Genomic DNA, 16,808 nt, shown 5'->3' with positions numbered 1-16,808 from the left:
TTATAATTTTAAATTGAAAGTATATTAAAATAGTCTTTATGCTTATTGTATTAAAATTAAAAAGTTGTATGAAGAAAAAAAATTAAACAAAAGCTACAAAAATTAAGTGAGACTATTCATAATCTTACATACTCAAAAAACTTACTAGCATTATGTTTCTAAGTTGACCAAGGGTCTTAATAAATTTTGTACTAAGTACATTAATTAAAGATAGATTTTAAAGATGTATAATTATTATAACACGATAATGAAGAGGCAAATTGTGGTGAGGATTGAAGATCTAAATAGATTGCTTCTTGGCTTTTTTTTATAACATGACATTCTCATCTTATTTATTCTTTAGGTTCAATTGTTTTTCTAGAGTTCATTCATAGTGAGAGAAAGTCTCCTCCAACTCTGCTTTATTCTGACTATTCATGTAGTTACTATTAGTATTCAACTTTCAAGCATTGTCTTTTAGTTTGTTTCGTAAAATATGAAGTTGCTCGTGACAAGTTTCTGACGGTGGATCATAAAGTAAATCATCAAAGTTGTTGGACGTCTTGCCCATACAAACTTCAACTTTGTAGAAGATTTGATAACATTTTTATCAATGGAAGAGTTTACAGGTCGTATTTTTTGGTGCACCTAACTTTTCAAAATTTTCAAAATATAATGTTGAGGGTAATCTATTAGAATAAATAGTGAGCTTAGTTGTTCAGAGTAGATTTTTGTCATTATAAGAGATTACAGAGTATAGAGGTACTCAAAAGGATAATCTCATAGCTCTGAATAGCCTGTTTCATATTTCTTTGACAGTATTATTACTATTGAAGATATATTCTATAGTCTCATCTCATTCTTTAGGTCTCTGCTGCAACAACAAGGTGAGATTATATCAATTCCAAATCTCAATAGAGCAAAGTCCATAAGAAGAATTTTGTTGACAAGCTTCCCAATATGATGAAAAAATTAATTTGAATAACTCGAGTATGATCTCAAAAAGAAAAATCAGCTAAACAAAATAAAAAAAATTTATGCGTATATTTATTTGATTTAAAAAAAACATTAAAATATAAATTTAAAAAATATTTTCTCATAATTTTTAAATACTTGTTCATGCTTTAATATATTAGAAATTTTTATGAAGTGTGAAATTGATATTAGAAAAAATAAAAAAGTAATTATTATTTTTAATTAGAAAACAAGTAAACATGTAATTTTAATATTAGTTCGAGCTTGGACTACTAACAAACAACAACATATTCAGTGAAATCTTATTAAGTGGATTGAAAAGGGTAGAGAGATTGTTATCAAAAGATCATCGGCTCAAGTGCATCAAACTCAAGTAAAAAGAGAAGAAAATAATGAAAAAGACACAACAATTAATACGAAGAGCAATAGTGAAGTCTACATGAAAGACACAATAACAACAACCAAATAATGTGATAATTGAAACACAATAAATAGCACATGGCAAGAACTAAAAAGTACGACTAGTACTACGGCATGCACTAACAAATCTAAATCTTCGCAAAGTAAGACAACACTCTATCCTTATTAACTTTCTACCTTAATGCGTGACATTCATTCATACTTATCTAAAGTCATATCCTCAATAATATGAAGTTGTAATATTGTGTCATGTTCTGTCAAATCATATTTCCTCAATACTTCTTACTCCTACCTCTACCCTTTCGCATACCCTACAACCAACCTTTTGCACCTTCTCATTGGAGCATTAACAAACTTCCTCTCTACATGCTCCAATTATTTCAATATCGCTTCTCTCATCTTGCTCACTATAAAAGTCACTTTCACTTACTTCCAGATAATCTCATTACTAATTTTGTCGATCCTAATTCAATGAGCAAAACAAATTAAAATGGATAAGGTAATAATTGTGCCTCATGTAACATACATTTTTTCTAATTTAAGATTAAAAAAAGAATTATTTGTAATATTGCCCTACCAAAAAGAATATACTCCTATTAAATTAAAGAGAAACTCTAACTGATTTTCTTTCTTTTTCCAACCACACAAAAACTAAAAATACCCTACAAAATGAGAGAAACAAAAAACACTTGAAGCATACTGTACAACTCATAAGACAGCTCAGTTTGTTACTTCAGAGTTTCCATATTTCTAAATTCTGATCATCATCAAATATATACACACAAATTTGTGGTCATATAGACAACCACATACACTTTTCAATCAAAATTTCTTCTTAATCCATAACTCATATGTAAAAATCCCAAATCCACTCTTTAATTTCACTATTTCATCTTCTTGATTTGAGAAAATAAAGGGAAAAAATGGAGGGAATTTGTACTAGTTGCTTGTATTCATCAATAACCTCATTATCAATTGAGTACAAAAACAGAAGGAAACTGTTGAATACAGTTAAAAAAAATCGATCTTTATCGACTAGGATTTGTGCAGTAAGTAGTGTTTCTACTGTACAGACTCCGTCGGAGAAAACTGCTTTGCTAGTGAAGGACATTTCTAGGACTAGCGCTTTGGAGCAACTTGATATTGAACGTGGAGTTTGCATTCCATTCCGGAAGTATTCTCCAGAATCTGTATGAGAATTACTTGCTTCCTAGTTTTTTTGTTTGTATATTGTTTTCTGGAAAATTGATTTGGGGGTATGTGAATAGCATCCTGGTAGTTATTTTGCTAGTTTTCTTTGATAATTTTTGTGGTTTGTGCAGAAAAATCAAGTTTTTATTATGTCGAATTAGTTTTGCCTAAGAAGTCTGGAACATGTAAATAAATTCCTAGATAGTTATTTGTTCTCTCTTGGTTATTTTTTTGGGTATTTATTGGAGAATTGAATTTGTAATGCGTGATTAACATCCCTGAGATTATTTGAGTTCTTTGGTAACTTTTGTTGGTTTATGGGCAAGTTAAGTGTGTAGTATGTGAGTTACTTCTCAATTAATTGCTATATTATTGGTTAAATTTTTGTGGATGTATTGGAAAGTTAAGTTCATTTTTATGTGGGTTTATTTGAAATTTGTGTTTTTGATGCAAACATTGGGTTTTTAGGTGAGAAACAAGGTGCTAGAGTCAAGAGGACAGATTTTTTCTTTGGTTGGTAGAGGAATAGAGATTGTTTGGAGTTTGGGGATTTACTGGACTACACTGGTGTATGATTATTTGGTGGGTCGTGACGAAGAAGTTGTTCCTTTCCGTGCTCGGCAGCTGAGGAAGCTGTTGTGTGATTTGGGACCTTCTTTCATCAAAGCAGGACAGGTTTGGTGTTTTTAAATTTCTGAAGTTCAAGAACAATTGGTTGTTATATTTTTTTTTTATAAGATTAGTGAATTTGTTGTTATATTTTTTGTGGATGAGTATTGCTCTAATTGGAAATTTTAGACTTTGGAATCTTAAACTGGAAAATGATTCTGTATTAGCGTGTATAGCCAAAGAAGATATATAATGCCAGTTAACCATGAAACAAACTGTTATCAGAAGAATATACATTGTGCAAACATAGAGTTGAAGGCTGTAGAAATGCTATAAATTGCTGAAATTGTGTAGTAAAGAAGTATTTCACACTCCATTGGCTGGAAATTCCTATAGACAGTAAAAGTTACTTTAGGATGACTCAGCAACATGATTTTAAGTCTGATATCCTCTTTACTAGTGTTCGTCGTTTTTTGGGCACAAACAGAAGTCTTTTATTGGATCACTATTATGTGCACATCGACTGAAAATGGTGAAACCTTCAGTGGCTTATTACTATACCTCCAAACACATTTAGCACTTCTAAGGGTCATTGCAGAAATAAATATTGCTTGATGAATACACGTTAATCCTAACTTTAGAGGAACAATGGAACATTTCTATTTTACAGAGATATAGTCAATACCAGTGACAATTGGAAGAGCTAGACGCATTGGCAATAGGGTGCAACTAAATATTAAGAAATTAAACCTCTTTGGTAAAATTGAGTTCAAATAAATGCTTCCTGGTCATCTTATATTTCTTGTACAAACATAACATGTGATAATTTCCAAGAATGTGCACTTAGGCATAGATGTAATTTCCTTTTGATTTCGCTGTTCTCAGCAGCAATAGTTATTTGTTTATCGTATTGTTTTCTCTGCAGGCAAAGGTATATTATGTAAATAGACTTACAACTCTTTTTGCTTAGCTCTGCTTTGTTGGTTTTTATAAAAGATGGTGGTGCAGCAAAAATGTTAAAAGTCATTAAAATTGTCTTAAAAACAGAAAATCTGCAGAATAAAATTCAAAAACCTAAATTATCTCAACTAAATTATCCAACTATATTTAAGCATAGACTCATCCTGCAGCTAACCACTTAATATTCTAGTAAATATGTAGTAACAAAAACAATTTTCAACACTCCTACTTTGCTTCTGTTGCTGCAATTTTAAAAAGTTGCTCCTCAATTTTGTTTCTGTTGTTCGTGCTTTAGGATTGTTTTGAGCATCTACGAATTTGCATATACTTGTAACCTGACTATTTCTTCTTCCTTTTTTCTTCTTTTGACAACAACATTGTTTTATCCAAAAGCTCTTTTGAAAATGTTTTAATTTGGACAATTGTAGGATTTGCAAAAAGTTGTTGTAAGGATTTTTCTTCCTTCACAACATCCCATAAATCATAGGATTCAAAGTAAGACTTGAACTTCACTAATCAAATTATAGTTTTCACAAATGAAGATTTGTGGGTTATTCAAAGAGATATTGATGCTTGTCATGATTAAAATAAGTATGGATAAACGTGTATGGGTCCAAACAGTTATTGGTTAAAAACAGTTTAAAATTTTGGTGTTGGTTGAAAACAGCAGGAAGCATGGGTTACAAATTGATATTGGGACCCAAAAGTTAAAAATTAGTAAGGGTTAAAGATGGGGATCATACGTTAAAAATAAGCATGAGTTAAAATAAGTATGGAGGTTAAAAGTGGTTGAGAGTTCTTCAATGAACATAGATCCATTAAGATCAATGGAAAGGAAGAACTCATAGATCCTATAGAAGTTCCGATACCACTATTGGTTTTTCAAAAGATGGTAGAGCAGCAAATATACTAGAAGTGATTGAAATTGTCTATCAATTATTATTATGCACAGAGGGTCTAAATAGCCAACTTAAAAACAGAAAATCTGTAGAATAAAATTCAAAAACCTAAACTATCTCAACTAAACTACTTAATTTTAACAAAGTTTACTCCTGCAACTAAACAACTTAATATTCTAGTAAATCTGCATTAACAGAAGCAATTTTCAACACGTTTAGCTTACCTAATTTGTTGCTCATTTATACTTCTGTTCTGAAATCTTGTTTATTTTATTATATATACTGTACTATGTCTCTGTTTTTCTCTCGATTTTTTGCAATAGCATACATGCATGTATGTCTTCTGATTAGTTATCTGTTATTTCTTTCTTACAGGTTCTTGCGAACAGGCCTGATATCATCAGAGAAGATTACATGAATGAACTTTGCATTCTTCAAGATGATGTTCCTGCCTTTCCTAATCAGGTAATTAGATGACAAGTGAGGTGCAGGTGATGCATGCTTTTGTTACATCGAACACTTTTCCTTTGATCAGAAATCATTGACAATGATGTAGGTTGCTTTTAACATCATAGAAGAGGAATTGGGCCAGCCTCTTGAAGCTGTTTTCAGCAAAATTTCTTCAAAAACTATTGCAGCTGCAAGTTTGGGTCAAGTATACCGTGCTACTTTACGTGCTTCAGGGGAAGAAGTTGCCATAAAGGTTGACCATTTCCTGCTTGCTTGCACTCTTTCTTTTCTGTTGACCAATTTTACTGCTAAGTCTTGTAGCCTTTTATCGTATCATCAATGTGTCACCACACTTTTGACCTTCCTTTATAGTCATTTGGAGAACACCTGATGCAGAACTAGTAACAGTCATAAGACGATTGTCCACTACATAAATAGCTGAAAAATATCTAGATGGCCATTGAACATAGTCAAGTAGTAAAGCTTTTTAGATTTGTTAAGGTCCAATATTTCACACTCGACACAAATGTGCATAGAGAAATCATGTGTGTTATCTAATCATTCCTTTTTTATGCTAGTTTCATATACATATATGCATCTCATTTGAAGCATCTGGCTGTTCTTAGAAGCTTCAAAGAATTGACTTAACAATATGATGCAGTGGTATTCATAATTGGGGTTTGCTCTTTCCTTTTAGGTGCTAAGGCCGCAAATAGAGCCTATCATCTACAGAGATCTTTTTCTCTTCCGCACTCTGGCTTCCTTCTTGAATGGCATCAGTCTACAGAAACTGGGGTGTAATGCTGAGCTTATAGTTGATGAATTTGGTGAGAAGCTATTGGAGGAGTTGGATTATACCTTGGTAGTGCTGCACATTCCTATTTTTGCAAATTGAATGGGGAAAGAAGTTTTGCTTATTTTGGAAGTCTTTCAATGTTTGTGTTCTGTAATCATCCCTCTTCTTTTTCCTTTCTAGGAAGCTCGTAATATCGAAGACTTCTTGGAAAATTTCAAAGATGACCCTACTGTTAAAATACCTCGGGTTTACAGACAGCTTTCTGGTTCACGTGTTTTGGTGATGGAGTGGATTGATGGAATTCGGTGCACTGACCCACAGGTGTGGATCTTTAGTTTTCCTCAAAGTGTGCTTTGGGATGTGCTCCTTGTATTAATACATCGTCATTCTTGTGACTTAGGCAATCAGAGATGAAGGAATTGATATAGATGGATTTTTAACTGTTGGAGTTAGTGCAGCCTTGCGGCAGCTCCTCGAATTTGGCCTATTTCATGGGGATCCTCACCCTGGGAATATCTTTGCTATGCGTGATGGACGCATTGCCTATGTGGACTTTGGCAATGTTGCTGTGCTCAGTCAGGTAATTTGATGGATCGTCTGTATATCTGGTATTTAGTTAAATGATGCCTGATGTGATTGACTTTATGTGTATGTGTGTGTTCAATGAGCATGCCAAATACAGGTCACAAGGAATCCCCGGCAATCTATTATGGTCTTAGACTAACATATGGTCATGTATTCATCCTCCTTAGATTATCTAAATCGGAAGTTAGGAGGTCAAATTTGCTGTCATTGAACCGAAGTTATTGCATGCCCAAATAAAATGATTCTATTACTACATAAGTTTGAGGTATTTGTAAATTATGAAATTCTGAAGAAGGTGAGAATTGAGGGTTTGTAATTGCTGATTATTGGGTAAAGTTGATATGTAGAACATGTTGGTTAATATCAACTTGCTTGTATAGGGTTGTCTAGATTCTGCAAAGTGGTTGCAGGCCCTTTCTTTTAACCGCTGTAAAGGGAAATGGAAAGAAGAACACCCCTTTTCTATTTTGAATGTACTATGAATATAGTCTTCCTTGTGGCTTTGCATAGTCATTTCTTCTTTGATGATATATGTGATGATGATAATAATATTACAATGTTATGCTAGAAATCTCAAAACAGAGTTTCCTATGAGAAACTTGAGTCAATGTGCTGAAAATCTTCAATGTCTTTCCTTTCGATGCAAACTGAATCTCAAAAAACAGAGTTTCCTATGAGAAACTTGAGTCAATGTGCTGAAAATTGTCAATGTCTTTCCTTCCGATGCAAACTGAATCATGAGAGATGTATTACAAGATATGATGCATACTGAAGTTAATTCTACCAATCAGGAAGGTAGTGTTCCGGTGATATTTGTATTGTGACCTGTGATCCTCACCAAGAGAATGATCATTAATGTGGAAGGGGAAGGTTCTTGGTGTTAGAGGCTTTGCTAACTTCTATCTACAAACTGGGATTAGTCCTGCTTTCTATTTGGGTTATTTTGTGCTTCAACTTTTTGAATTTGGAAGAATCCATATGAGGAGGTGTAGAGAATAGAAGACTAGGGGTATCCAGGAGGTACCTAGCGAGCTATTCTATTGAATTTCACCTAAATCCTCAGGTTCATTCTAGTTCCAATCTGTTTATTGTCGCTTTAAGTCTTTGTTCAGATGAACTTTCAACCACCTATCTATTCAGAGGAGGGACTCAATGCCGTAACTATGGTAAAGAAAATCAGAAGAGAAGAAGATTTTTCCAGAATAATGACCGAAGATTAAATGTTCAGACGAGGGACTCTATCTGGACTCTGATTTCATGAAGAAAAAGAGAGGAAGATTTTCCAAAAACAGTAGCCTGTAATTCAATGCTAGAGGAACTCAATACCTAAACTTGATATCATGAAGAGAAGGAAGAGAAGAAGATCTTGAGTAGAACGACCTGAAATTTAATATTTAGAGAAGGGACTCATTACCCAAAGTCTAATATCATGAAAAAGAAGAAACGAAGAATACTTCTTCCGTTCAGAAACCAAACTTCAATTTTGCAAAGAGGTGTTTAGCTTGAAATGTCACCAAAATAGGGGCTAGAAAAGTAATGCGCTAGTACGTCCATTGAAAAGAAACACAATTTTGCCAGAATGGTCATCGAAAGGGGCACGTATGCTGCCACAATGGTCACCAGAAAAAGGTGTCTAGCTGTCAGAACAATCACCGGGAACTAAGGAGGCATGGATAGTAAAACATAGAAAAGAAAGAAAACCTTCACCGGGTGGGTGACACAAGACCACCCTGCAGTAGGCAAAAGTAACTTAAATCTCTACCAAGATTATAGGGACTGTGGTACCATGTGAAAAGAGATACCTCTCTTGAAATTAGTTTGAGGAATAATGTACAAGAACAGCTTCTCATTTTGGAGTCTTATGTATGTACGACTATGTTGCTCGGACTCTCCAAAATTGTTGCCGCACCTGTGTCGGATTCACCAAAATGCACTACTTTTGGAGTATCTGATATGCATCATTCGACATTTTTAAAGAGTCCGAGCAACGTAGATGTACGATATGTTAAATAATTATTCTCTTTTATCTTTTCTGTTTCAAAATAAAATAAAATTTTCTCTTAAACAAACAGGGTTAGTAGATACAAAATATTTTATGGTATCCTTGTGAATATAATGAAACACCCTCCAAAATTAGGGTATGCATACATCCTACCTTCCCAGGTTGCTGTTGTACCCTCCAAGATTCTCCTAGTTAAGTTCACTGAATCAAGAGTTCTATGGGATATTATCAGTTCTCCTTACTTTCAACATCTATAATTGCCCAGAGCTACTTGTCTATTTTCCAGTTGGCCTGCAATTTTGATTCTATCTGTCTGTCTTCTCTTTTCAGCAAAATAAACAGATTCTGATTGATGCTGTTGTCCATGCGGTGAATGAGGACTATGCTGAGATGGCAAATGATTTTACCAGGCTGGGATTCCTAGCTAGTGGAACTGATGTTGCCCCTATTGTTCCAGCATTAGAAGCAATATGGCAAAACTCGCTTGAAAAAGGACTTGCCGACTTTAATTTCAGAAGTGTTACAGGTACCTTGAATGACTAGCTTTGTCAATGACTCACTTTGCTCCTGATCCTGTTAATTGCACCCTGCTCCCAACTTCTAGAAATTTTGTGCTTTTTCCTGTGTAGCCCCTTACTTGGTTATTATGCCCTTTGAAGTTGGCACTAGTAGATATGTGAAAAAAAGCAGCTAAGAACGATAGACATTGTGATGACTGATGCGCTAAACAACTAGCTCTCACCATTCAGATCCTTATGACACCTAAAATTTCCAGCACACTTTGTTGCACCAAGATAGAGATTAAGCTATGGTTGTTTTTCGTAACCTTTTCCTTCTTTCGATACTGTCCATTGTAGAAATTGATAACCTACTAATGTGAGCTTAGTATTTCTAAAGTAAGATATTTCATGCTTTGACTGGTGCATGCTTGCATCATTCTATCAATTCATTTTACTGGATTAGCATCCTTGACCAGGAAGAGAGTAGATACCACACAGCATCTTGGCCTGGGGTATGGCCTGTAATATTATAATTGTAGCTTCACTTGGAACACTGCAGTTTTTAGAGATGAGGTGGTCTTTTGACTGGATATTTGAGCTGCAACCTGCCCCATTGCCTAATTCATGTGATACAAGGATATATATTATACTCTTCTGTTTTGCTGTTCACTGAGAAAAATTATGGAATTAGGTGTGTTTGGTAATTGGAAAATTCCACGAATAAGTCATTTTGTAGTGGTTGTTTACTGGAAAATATTTTTAGGAAAAGGGGGAAGTTGACTTCACTTAAAGGTGGAAGTAATTTTCCTCAACAATAGTCCAATTCTTAGTCCATGTCACTTGCTATAACCAACACTTACTCTATCATTATCGATCTTTAATACTCGATAAAACACTATCCAATTGACATTATTATGAATCTTTATTGAATATTGTTTTACAAAGTATTTGTTATTCACCAATCAAACATTGAAAAGTAAGTGAGGGAACCACTTAATTCCCTGAAAAAATATTTTCCAATATAACATCCCTTTTTACTTTATAGGTTTAAAGAAATTAGGTATCGTGAAAAATACAGCTCTGAAGGGATTCTATATTCAGCAGAAACCTTCTAATACATATGAGTGATACTCTCACATTGTTAGACTGCTCTGACAGTGACCTTGCAGACTGTTATGGTTACTAATCTGTTTTTCTTCGTTAGAAATAAGCATTATTAGACTTAGTATAGAGATTGAGTAATAAGGAAAAGTGAAAAATCTTGTTAGCTGGCTTGAGGGTTGTTCTGGTTGCAAAACCACATAATATCGGTTAAACTTATAATCATGACATACTTGTTTACATGCCTGATGTGTTTTATTCTGGGAGTGAATGAAGCTTCAGAAATATTGCCTATGTTCTGTTGATTTACTCATTTTGTCTCTTCCCTTATTCTTGATGTTCCACCTAATTTTCATCATTTGTCATGTCCTCAAAATACTAAAATTACTGAACCAAAACCTTTCTTTTAATCAATAAAACTACAGAATTTATATCTTCAGCCTGAAAGTTGCAGCTATACCTTCTATTCTGTCACTCTTCCAGCCACAGAGCTTTCATGCATCATCTCCACACCTAGGAGCTTGATTGAGTTGAATACTATGGGCATTCAGATCCTTATATTGTTCTATTGACAAGTTACGTAGGGGTCATTGATGTAGAGATTAGTAATGCCAGGATTAGTAATGCTGATTATTTCTTTTTGAATATCTAGTTTGATATATTACAAATTAGAAATTTTCTTCCTATTATGAGGGTTAGCTTTCATCAATTTAGTAGTTTTAATCCGCGTATTACTAATATCCACATTCTTATTCCACATTTACCTCGTTTAAAATATTTACACAGATTCCCACATATCTTATGCATGTGATATTTATAAGGAAAACAAAAAGGAGTAATTAAACATTGTATAATTTAATGCTGATTTCTATGTGGATATTTTTTGAGAATGGAAAAAATATCCACATAGAAATCAGCATTATGTTATACAATGTTTGATCCCAAACCCAAATTTTTATCTATGGAGATTCAATCTCCTAAAACCCAAACCCAAACTCTGTTATGAAATATGCAAAGTGATTTGCTAACTATCCTATTTGTCCAACTACAAATTGACTACATTGAGGCATAAGTTGTTAACCTAATTTGAGTTCAGTAAGTCCTGATGAATAAAATAATCTCTTTACCATTATTTGGTTCTTATAATTGGCATTTGTGACAATCAAACAACAACAACAACAACATACCCAGTGAAATCCCACTAGGTGGGGTCTGCACCTAATTAGGACTGCACCAGTAATTGTTTATGCTTTGCTGTTTGAAGACACCTGGATTTATCAATTTAGAACTATGATGCAAATGCTACCAGAGAAAGTTCAATTGTTTTCTAACATTGTAAATAATATTCTCGCTGCAGGCAAATTCAATCAACTAGTTTACAACTATCCTATTCGAATACCAGAAAGGTTTTCTCTTGTCATTCGTTCTCTATTGACTCAAGAAGGCATTTGTTTGACCCTGGAGCCTGGTTTCAAGTTTCTAGAGGTAAAACAGTTGGATTTTCAGTTTGCAACTTCTGAGAAAAAATGTTTGTTTACTATTTTGTCCTCGTTAATAAGCCATCTGGTAATGTTGTTGGTCGGAAAAAAGAAAACCAGAGAAACTTTTCCGCTAATCATTTGAATAAAATTTAACGCATTGATCCACATGCATTAAGTTTGATGACAAAAAGGAAACCTAGACCTGCTTGGAAAAGATTTTGAAATTTGGTATTACTCCTGTACTAAAGTAGACTTCAGCTCATACTCATGGCCCCTTGAAAGTTCTAATGAAGCACATTCTGTATTCTACTCTGCTTTTTACGGAGTGTAGCAATTAAGGCTAAAGGCCAATGCAAATAAGCGATGAATCATAAGGCTATTTTGGTTTTAGGTATACACCTATTCTTGTCGTGACACGTCAAATAATATGAGGCATTGTGCTGAAAATATTTGATTCTAGTAATATTACTATTTATGCATGCTATTTTGCACACTTTTCTTATGTTTATGCTATTGATAATCATGAGCATCAAATCAGGTCGCCTATCCTTACGTGGCAAAACGTCTCCTAACAGATCCTAACCCAGCTTTACGGGAACGCCTTATACAGGTTGGTTAATGATCTCTTTTTTTATCATGCTTTATGAAGAGCGTACTATTTTCTATTTAACCTCTTGCTCGACCTTCTTTAAACTTTTTATTGATGTTGTATTTGACATACGAGATATTTTATATATTACTCTTCAACAAGTGTAAAATTAAGGCCTCAGATAGTTCTTTAAGTTATTTAAAGTAACTATATGTTGAATGCAAAGAGTTGCTTGAGTAAATGACGTCATTCTGAGACATTTCTAAACAATGGTGTGTCCAGTTCTACGGCTTACCTGACCCGACGTGTTTGGGGACAATGGCTCGGCAGTTATGATATACTTAACTTTTGACGTCTTAACTTTTTCTGGAAATCAGTGTCGAATTTAACTCTAGAAAGGGTAACGATTAAAATTACTGTAGTTAGGTCAAGGATAGTTGCAACACGTATTATATATGGTAATTTGTTTAGTTTATGAGAATTGTAAATCCAGAGGCAACCGGTAGAAAGTATCGGTAGAAAAGGGACCAACCTTGATGGATCTAAAGTTTATCTTGGAGAAAATGGATCCAATCTGCTCGATATAATCCGTGCCTTTGCAGCTAGCATTCTTTCTGATGGATCAGATCAGATTGAAGGTCAACTACAGACCTCCTGATAACTAACTCATGCCTTATCCAGCTCAAGAGACAATATTATTTCTATTGTGAGAAAGTGGTCAACCTCTTTAACCATACTGTGTCATCAGTTATCTGGTCAATAAGTCATTCGGATGACTTTTTTCTGACCGTAAATGGGAAAGTCATTGAAGTCACTTTTCTGGGATAGTTTTCAGCCTTTTGCTGTAGTATCATAGTGATTGGATGGTGGTTGTTAACAATAGACAGCAGCTAGTTGTGGCTTTTTGCCTTGCTGGGCTTTGTTTCTTCTACCTTTCAATGATTTGCCAAGAACAAACTAGGGTCAGAAAATGAAAGAAATTAACAAGACTTGTCATGTGGCAGATTTGTAGTATTTGGGTATCTAGTCCAACTTCAGCCCAAACTTTTGAATTTTGTAATGGTTATTACAACTTGGTCCACCAAATTTTCCCACAATACAGTTTATCCAAAGTTAAGGTGATTCTGGTCCTTTGAGACCACTGCTAACAATCTATGATGGGATTTTTTTTTTTTCAATAGTAGTTGGATTGACAGTTGAATCAAGAGGGAGACTTTTTGAAAGAGTGTCTGATTGAGTCTAGGCTGTTCTTCAACATCAATTAACACATAGGTATTCTAGAGATACATTGTGAAATCTTATTCATTCTGGATCTGGAGTTACCCTAATAATCAATATGACTTCATTCATCTAGGTTGGAAGTATCCATCCTCCATTAACTGCCCTTTCCCCTCCCAACACTTACAAAAAGAAAAGGAACAAATACTAAAAGAAAGAAGAAACCGAGGGATCCTTGATTAGCTTAAACAAATGGCACATCTCTGAAACAGTTTCCTGTGCAAGCTGTTGAGTTTATTTGGTTGCCTCGTGGTTATTGTTTTCTCTGCTTCACTTGTTAGGTTCTGTTCAAAGATGGTCTCTTCCAGTGGAAACGACTGGAAAACCTAATATCTCTTGCAAAGGAAAATGTCACGAAACTGAGCAAAAACCCTGCATTTCGAGGGAATAATAGGTACTTCTTGGCACTCCTTTTTTTACTGTTTGACGTAGTATACCTTTCACATTATCCTGTTCCACTGTTATGTGTAACTTTTCACATTTTCTGGTTTGTTTTTTCAGAGGAGCAAGCAATCATTTGAAGAATGAACAGAAACTAGACCTCACTGACACAATCAAGGATGGAGCTCGACTTTTCATAATTGACGAAGGAATTCGCAGGCAGCTTCTTCTTGCTTTGACCGAAGACTCCAAGCTTCACATTCAAGAAGTATGTAATATCTGATAAAAAAATTTCATTCAACTTCTTCTTTCAATTGAAATTGAGAAGATAGATAGTTGTCTTATGTCAGAAGATGCATAATTCTAATGTGATTGTCTCTTGCAGGTAGTTGATGTATATAGACTGCTTGAAGACCAGGTAGATGTACCTTCAATGGCTATGGAACTAGCCCAAGGTACACTTCCATTGTTCATAGAGTCTTCCTTCCAGTTAAATAGGTAGATCATACATTTCATAATATATGATTGATCATGAGCTTTACATGTCTTAAATTTTTTCAGACTTACCATCCGTTGCTCGAGATATATTGCTTTCATGGAGTTCCTCTGTATTATCAGACAGATAGTCCCCTTCTGGTGCATTTCTCGACCAATGATATTTCAATCTGTTATCATGATGTAAAGTTGAGTTCTCCCTCGCCTCTTCCCCCTTCTTTCCCTTTATTTCTTCGGCTCTTGATCACATTTTTCCCATGGGATCGAGGTGGAATCTAGAATCTGCAGAGTCTTGGGTAAATATATTTGTATAGTATACGGTGAAGCAGTAAAGAGATGAAAGTAGTGTAAAATGAGAAATTCATGTCAATAGCACACATTTCCACAGGTATGATGCAACAAACCTATCGAAAAGATAGCATCATGTATAGCAGTGATTCTTATACAGTTCTTGTTTGCTGAAAACATATTACCTTAACTTAAACATACAATTGGTTTCTACTTGTGGACATTCAGAAATCGAACCCTTGTTGTTCTTGATTTTATTGTCTGAAATGCCCATTGCAATGTCAATCATTGAGCAGGATCTTGTTACCCTGGCACCTGTTATATCCGACGCATAGGTGTTGAGTCCAAATCCCCTTGTCACTTCTGTTCTGCAGATAATAAGCCTTTTGGCATGTATAAACTTGGTGCCTGCACATCTTTTTCACTGAATATAAGTACTCTTTTTGTAAGATAAATGTTACTCCATCTTGGACGGTAATATATTTTCTATATAATATAGTATCCTTTAATGCTCAAGTTTAATTAATTTTGAAACTCAGATGAAATCTTGAAAAATAAATAACTTAACATCACTTTGGGAAATCTATGCTCGTAATTTATTTTAGTATTGTCAAATGGGAATTTGAAAATTAAGTTACATCACATAACATTTAAATCTAAGATTGAAAAAGAGAGTAAAAACAACACATTAGTTTGTTGAGAAATACACTTGTGTGAGAAACTCTGAATTCAAAGTATTGAGTATCTTATTATATACCTTATTATATACCAAGTACTAAGATAGTATTAAATTATTAATTTGTATCTCTATTCAAATGCAAGTCCATATGTGTAATTGTTGACAACCTATTAAGACAAGACACAAATGCATATGGTAACATGAAGTAATCTGAAGTCTTACTAAGTTTCTTTTATAGTTCTCCTTTTTTTTTCTTCTTTTTTTATTAATTTGGGGGTAGGGGAAGGGTAAATGGAGAGAGGATTACAAGGTGGGAAATCGAATCCTTACCAACAAGGTGAAAGTTCAGATGGCCGAGTGGCCGAGTTACTGAGATTCTCCTCTTTTATAGTTCTCAATTTGACTGTTAGTAAAGTTTTAATTTCCAGGTTTTTATCTATTTCTTTCTAATGCATTTTAGATATCATTAGAAAAATATTGTATTTTCAAGTTTTCTTAGCAATCTATGACACATTTGCACCTGGTAACATTAAAACACTATAGTTACGATAAAACTCTTCCTACATCCAAAATACTACTTGTATTACCACACTATTAATTAAGTGTCAAGTTCTGTTCTCCTGGGTCATGTGTGCGAATCTGAGCTTAGACATTTCCCTAGTTGTGGGGTTTCACTGGGAATGTTGTTGTTGTTGTTGTAAGGACCTCTTTGATGTCCTACTTGCTTACTCGCGTGGGATTGTAAATTGGTTCTTGGTCTAGGCATCCTGAGCTGTTTTTCCAGGTCTATAACACCTCAGTTTTGGTGCATATTTCCAGCATGGTTCTTGAGCTTTCTTGTTGAAAGGTGTCATCCGTTGGACTCAATTAACTTTGCTGGACGTCCTCAGCGTTCACATGGTCATAGGTGAGTTCTGTGCCTTTCATCTGTTTTCTCCTTTTTTTCGGAGTTGTATACCTGTGTTTGCATCTTTATTGGCTTCTTTCTGGTGTTAGAGAGTCAAGTTGGTACTACTAATTGCTGGGTAATATTCCTTAGTTCTGTTTTAAGATGTTCATTGGTTGATTCATTCTTTGTTTCGTTTGTATTATGTTGTTCGAGTACACAGTGAGATGAGTCTGGTTCGATACTTTTGTTCGTTGATCTGGT

General features: G+C 34.4%; 1 protein-coding gene across 2 annotated transcripts; it reads left to right on the top strand.

Annotated features, from left to right (window-relative positions):
- The first annotated feature begins 2,038 nt into the window (after positions 1–2,038).
- On the top strand, positions 2,039–15,414 carry LOC125841366 (protein ACTIVITY OF BC1 COMPLEX KINASE 1, chloroplastic). Of its 2 annotated transcripts, XR_007443797.1 has the most exons (15): positions 2,039–2,564; positions 3,034–3,240; positions 5,409–5,498; positions 5,590–5,736; positions 6,181–6,345; positions 6,460–6,600; positions 6,680–6,859; positions 9,197–9,392; positions 11,825–11,952; positions 12,487–12,558; positions 14,097–14,209; positions 14,317–14,464; positions 14,582–14,651; positions 14,758–14,879; positions 15,276–15,414. XR_007443797.1 is itself a non-coding variant. In XM_049520474.1 (14 exons), the coding sequence occupies exons 1-14, from the start codon at positions 2,298–2,300 to the stop codon at positions 14,820–14,822; spliced, it is 1,989 nt and encodes a 662-aa protein (XP_049376431.1). In that variant the 5' UTR covers positions 2,039–2,297; the 3' UTR covers positions 14,823–15,414. The 2 variants fall into 2 exon arrangements, 1 of the variants encoding a protein (XP_049376431.1); XM_049520474.1 differs by having other exon boundaries at positions 14,758–15,414.
- Positions 15,415–16,808: the final 1,394 nt, after the last annotated feature.

This window comes from Solanum stenotomum, chromosome 10 (genome assembly GCF_019186545.1).
Source record: "Solanum stenotomum isolate F172 chromosome 10, ASM1918654v1, whole genome shotgun sequence".
NCBI classification, from domain to species: Eukaryota; Viridiplantae; Streptophyta; class Magnoliopsida; order Solanales; family Solanaceae; genus Solanum; species Solanum stenotomum.
This window is presented reverse-complemented; position numbering and strand designations above follow the sequence as displayed.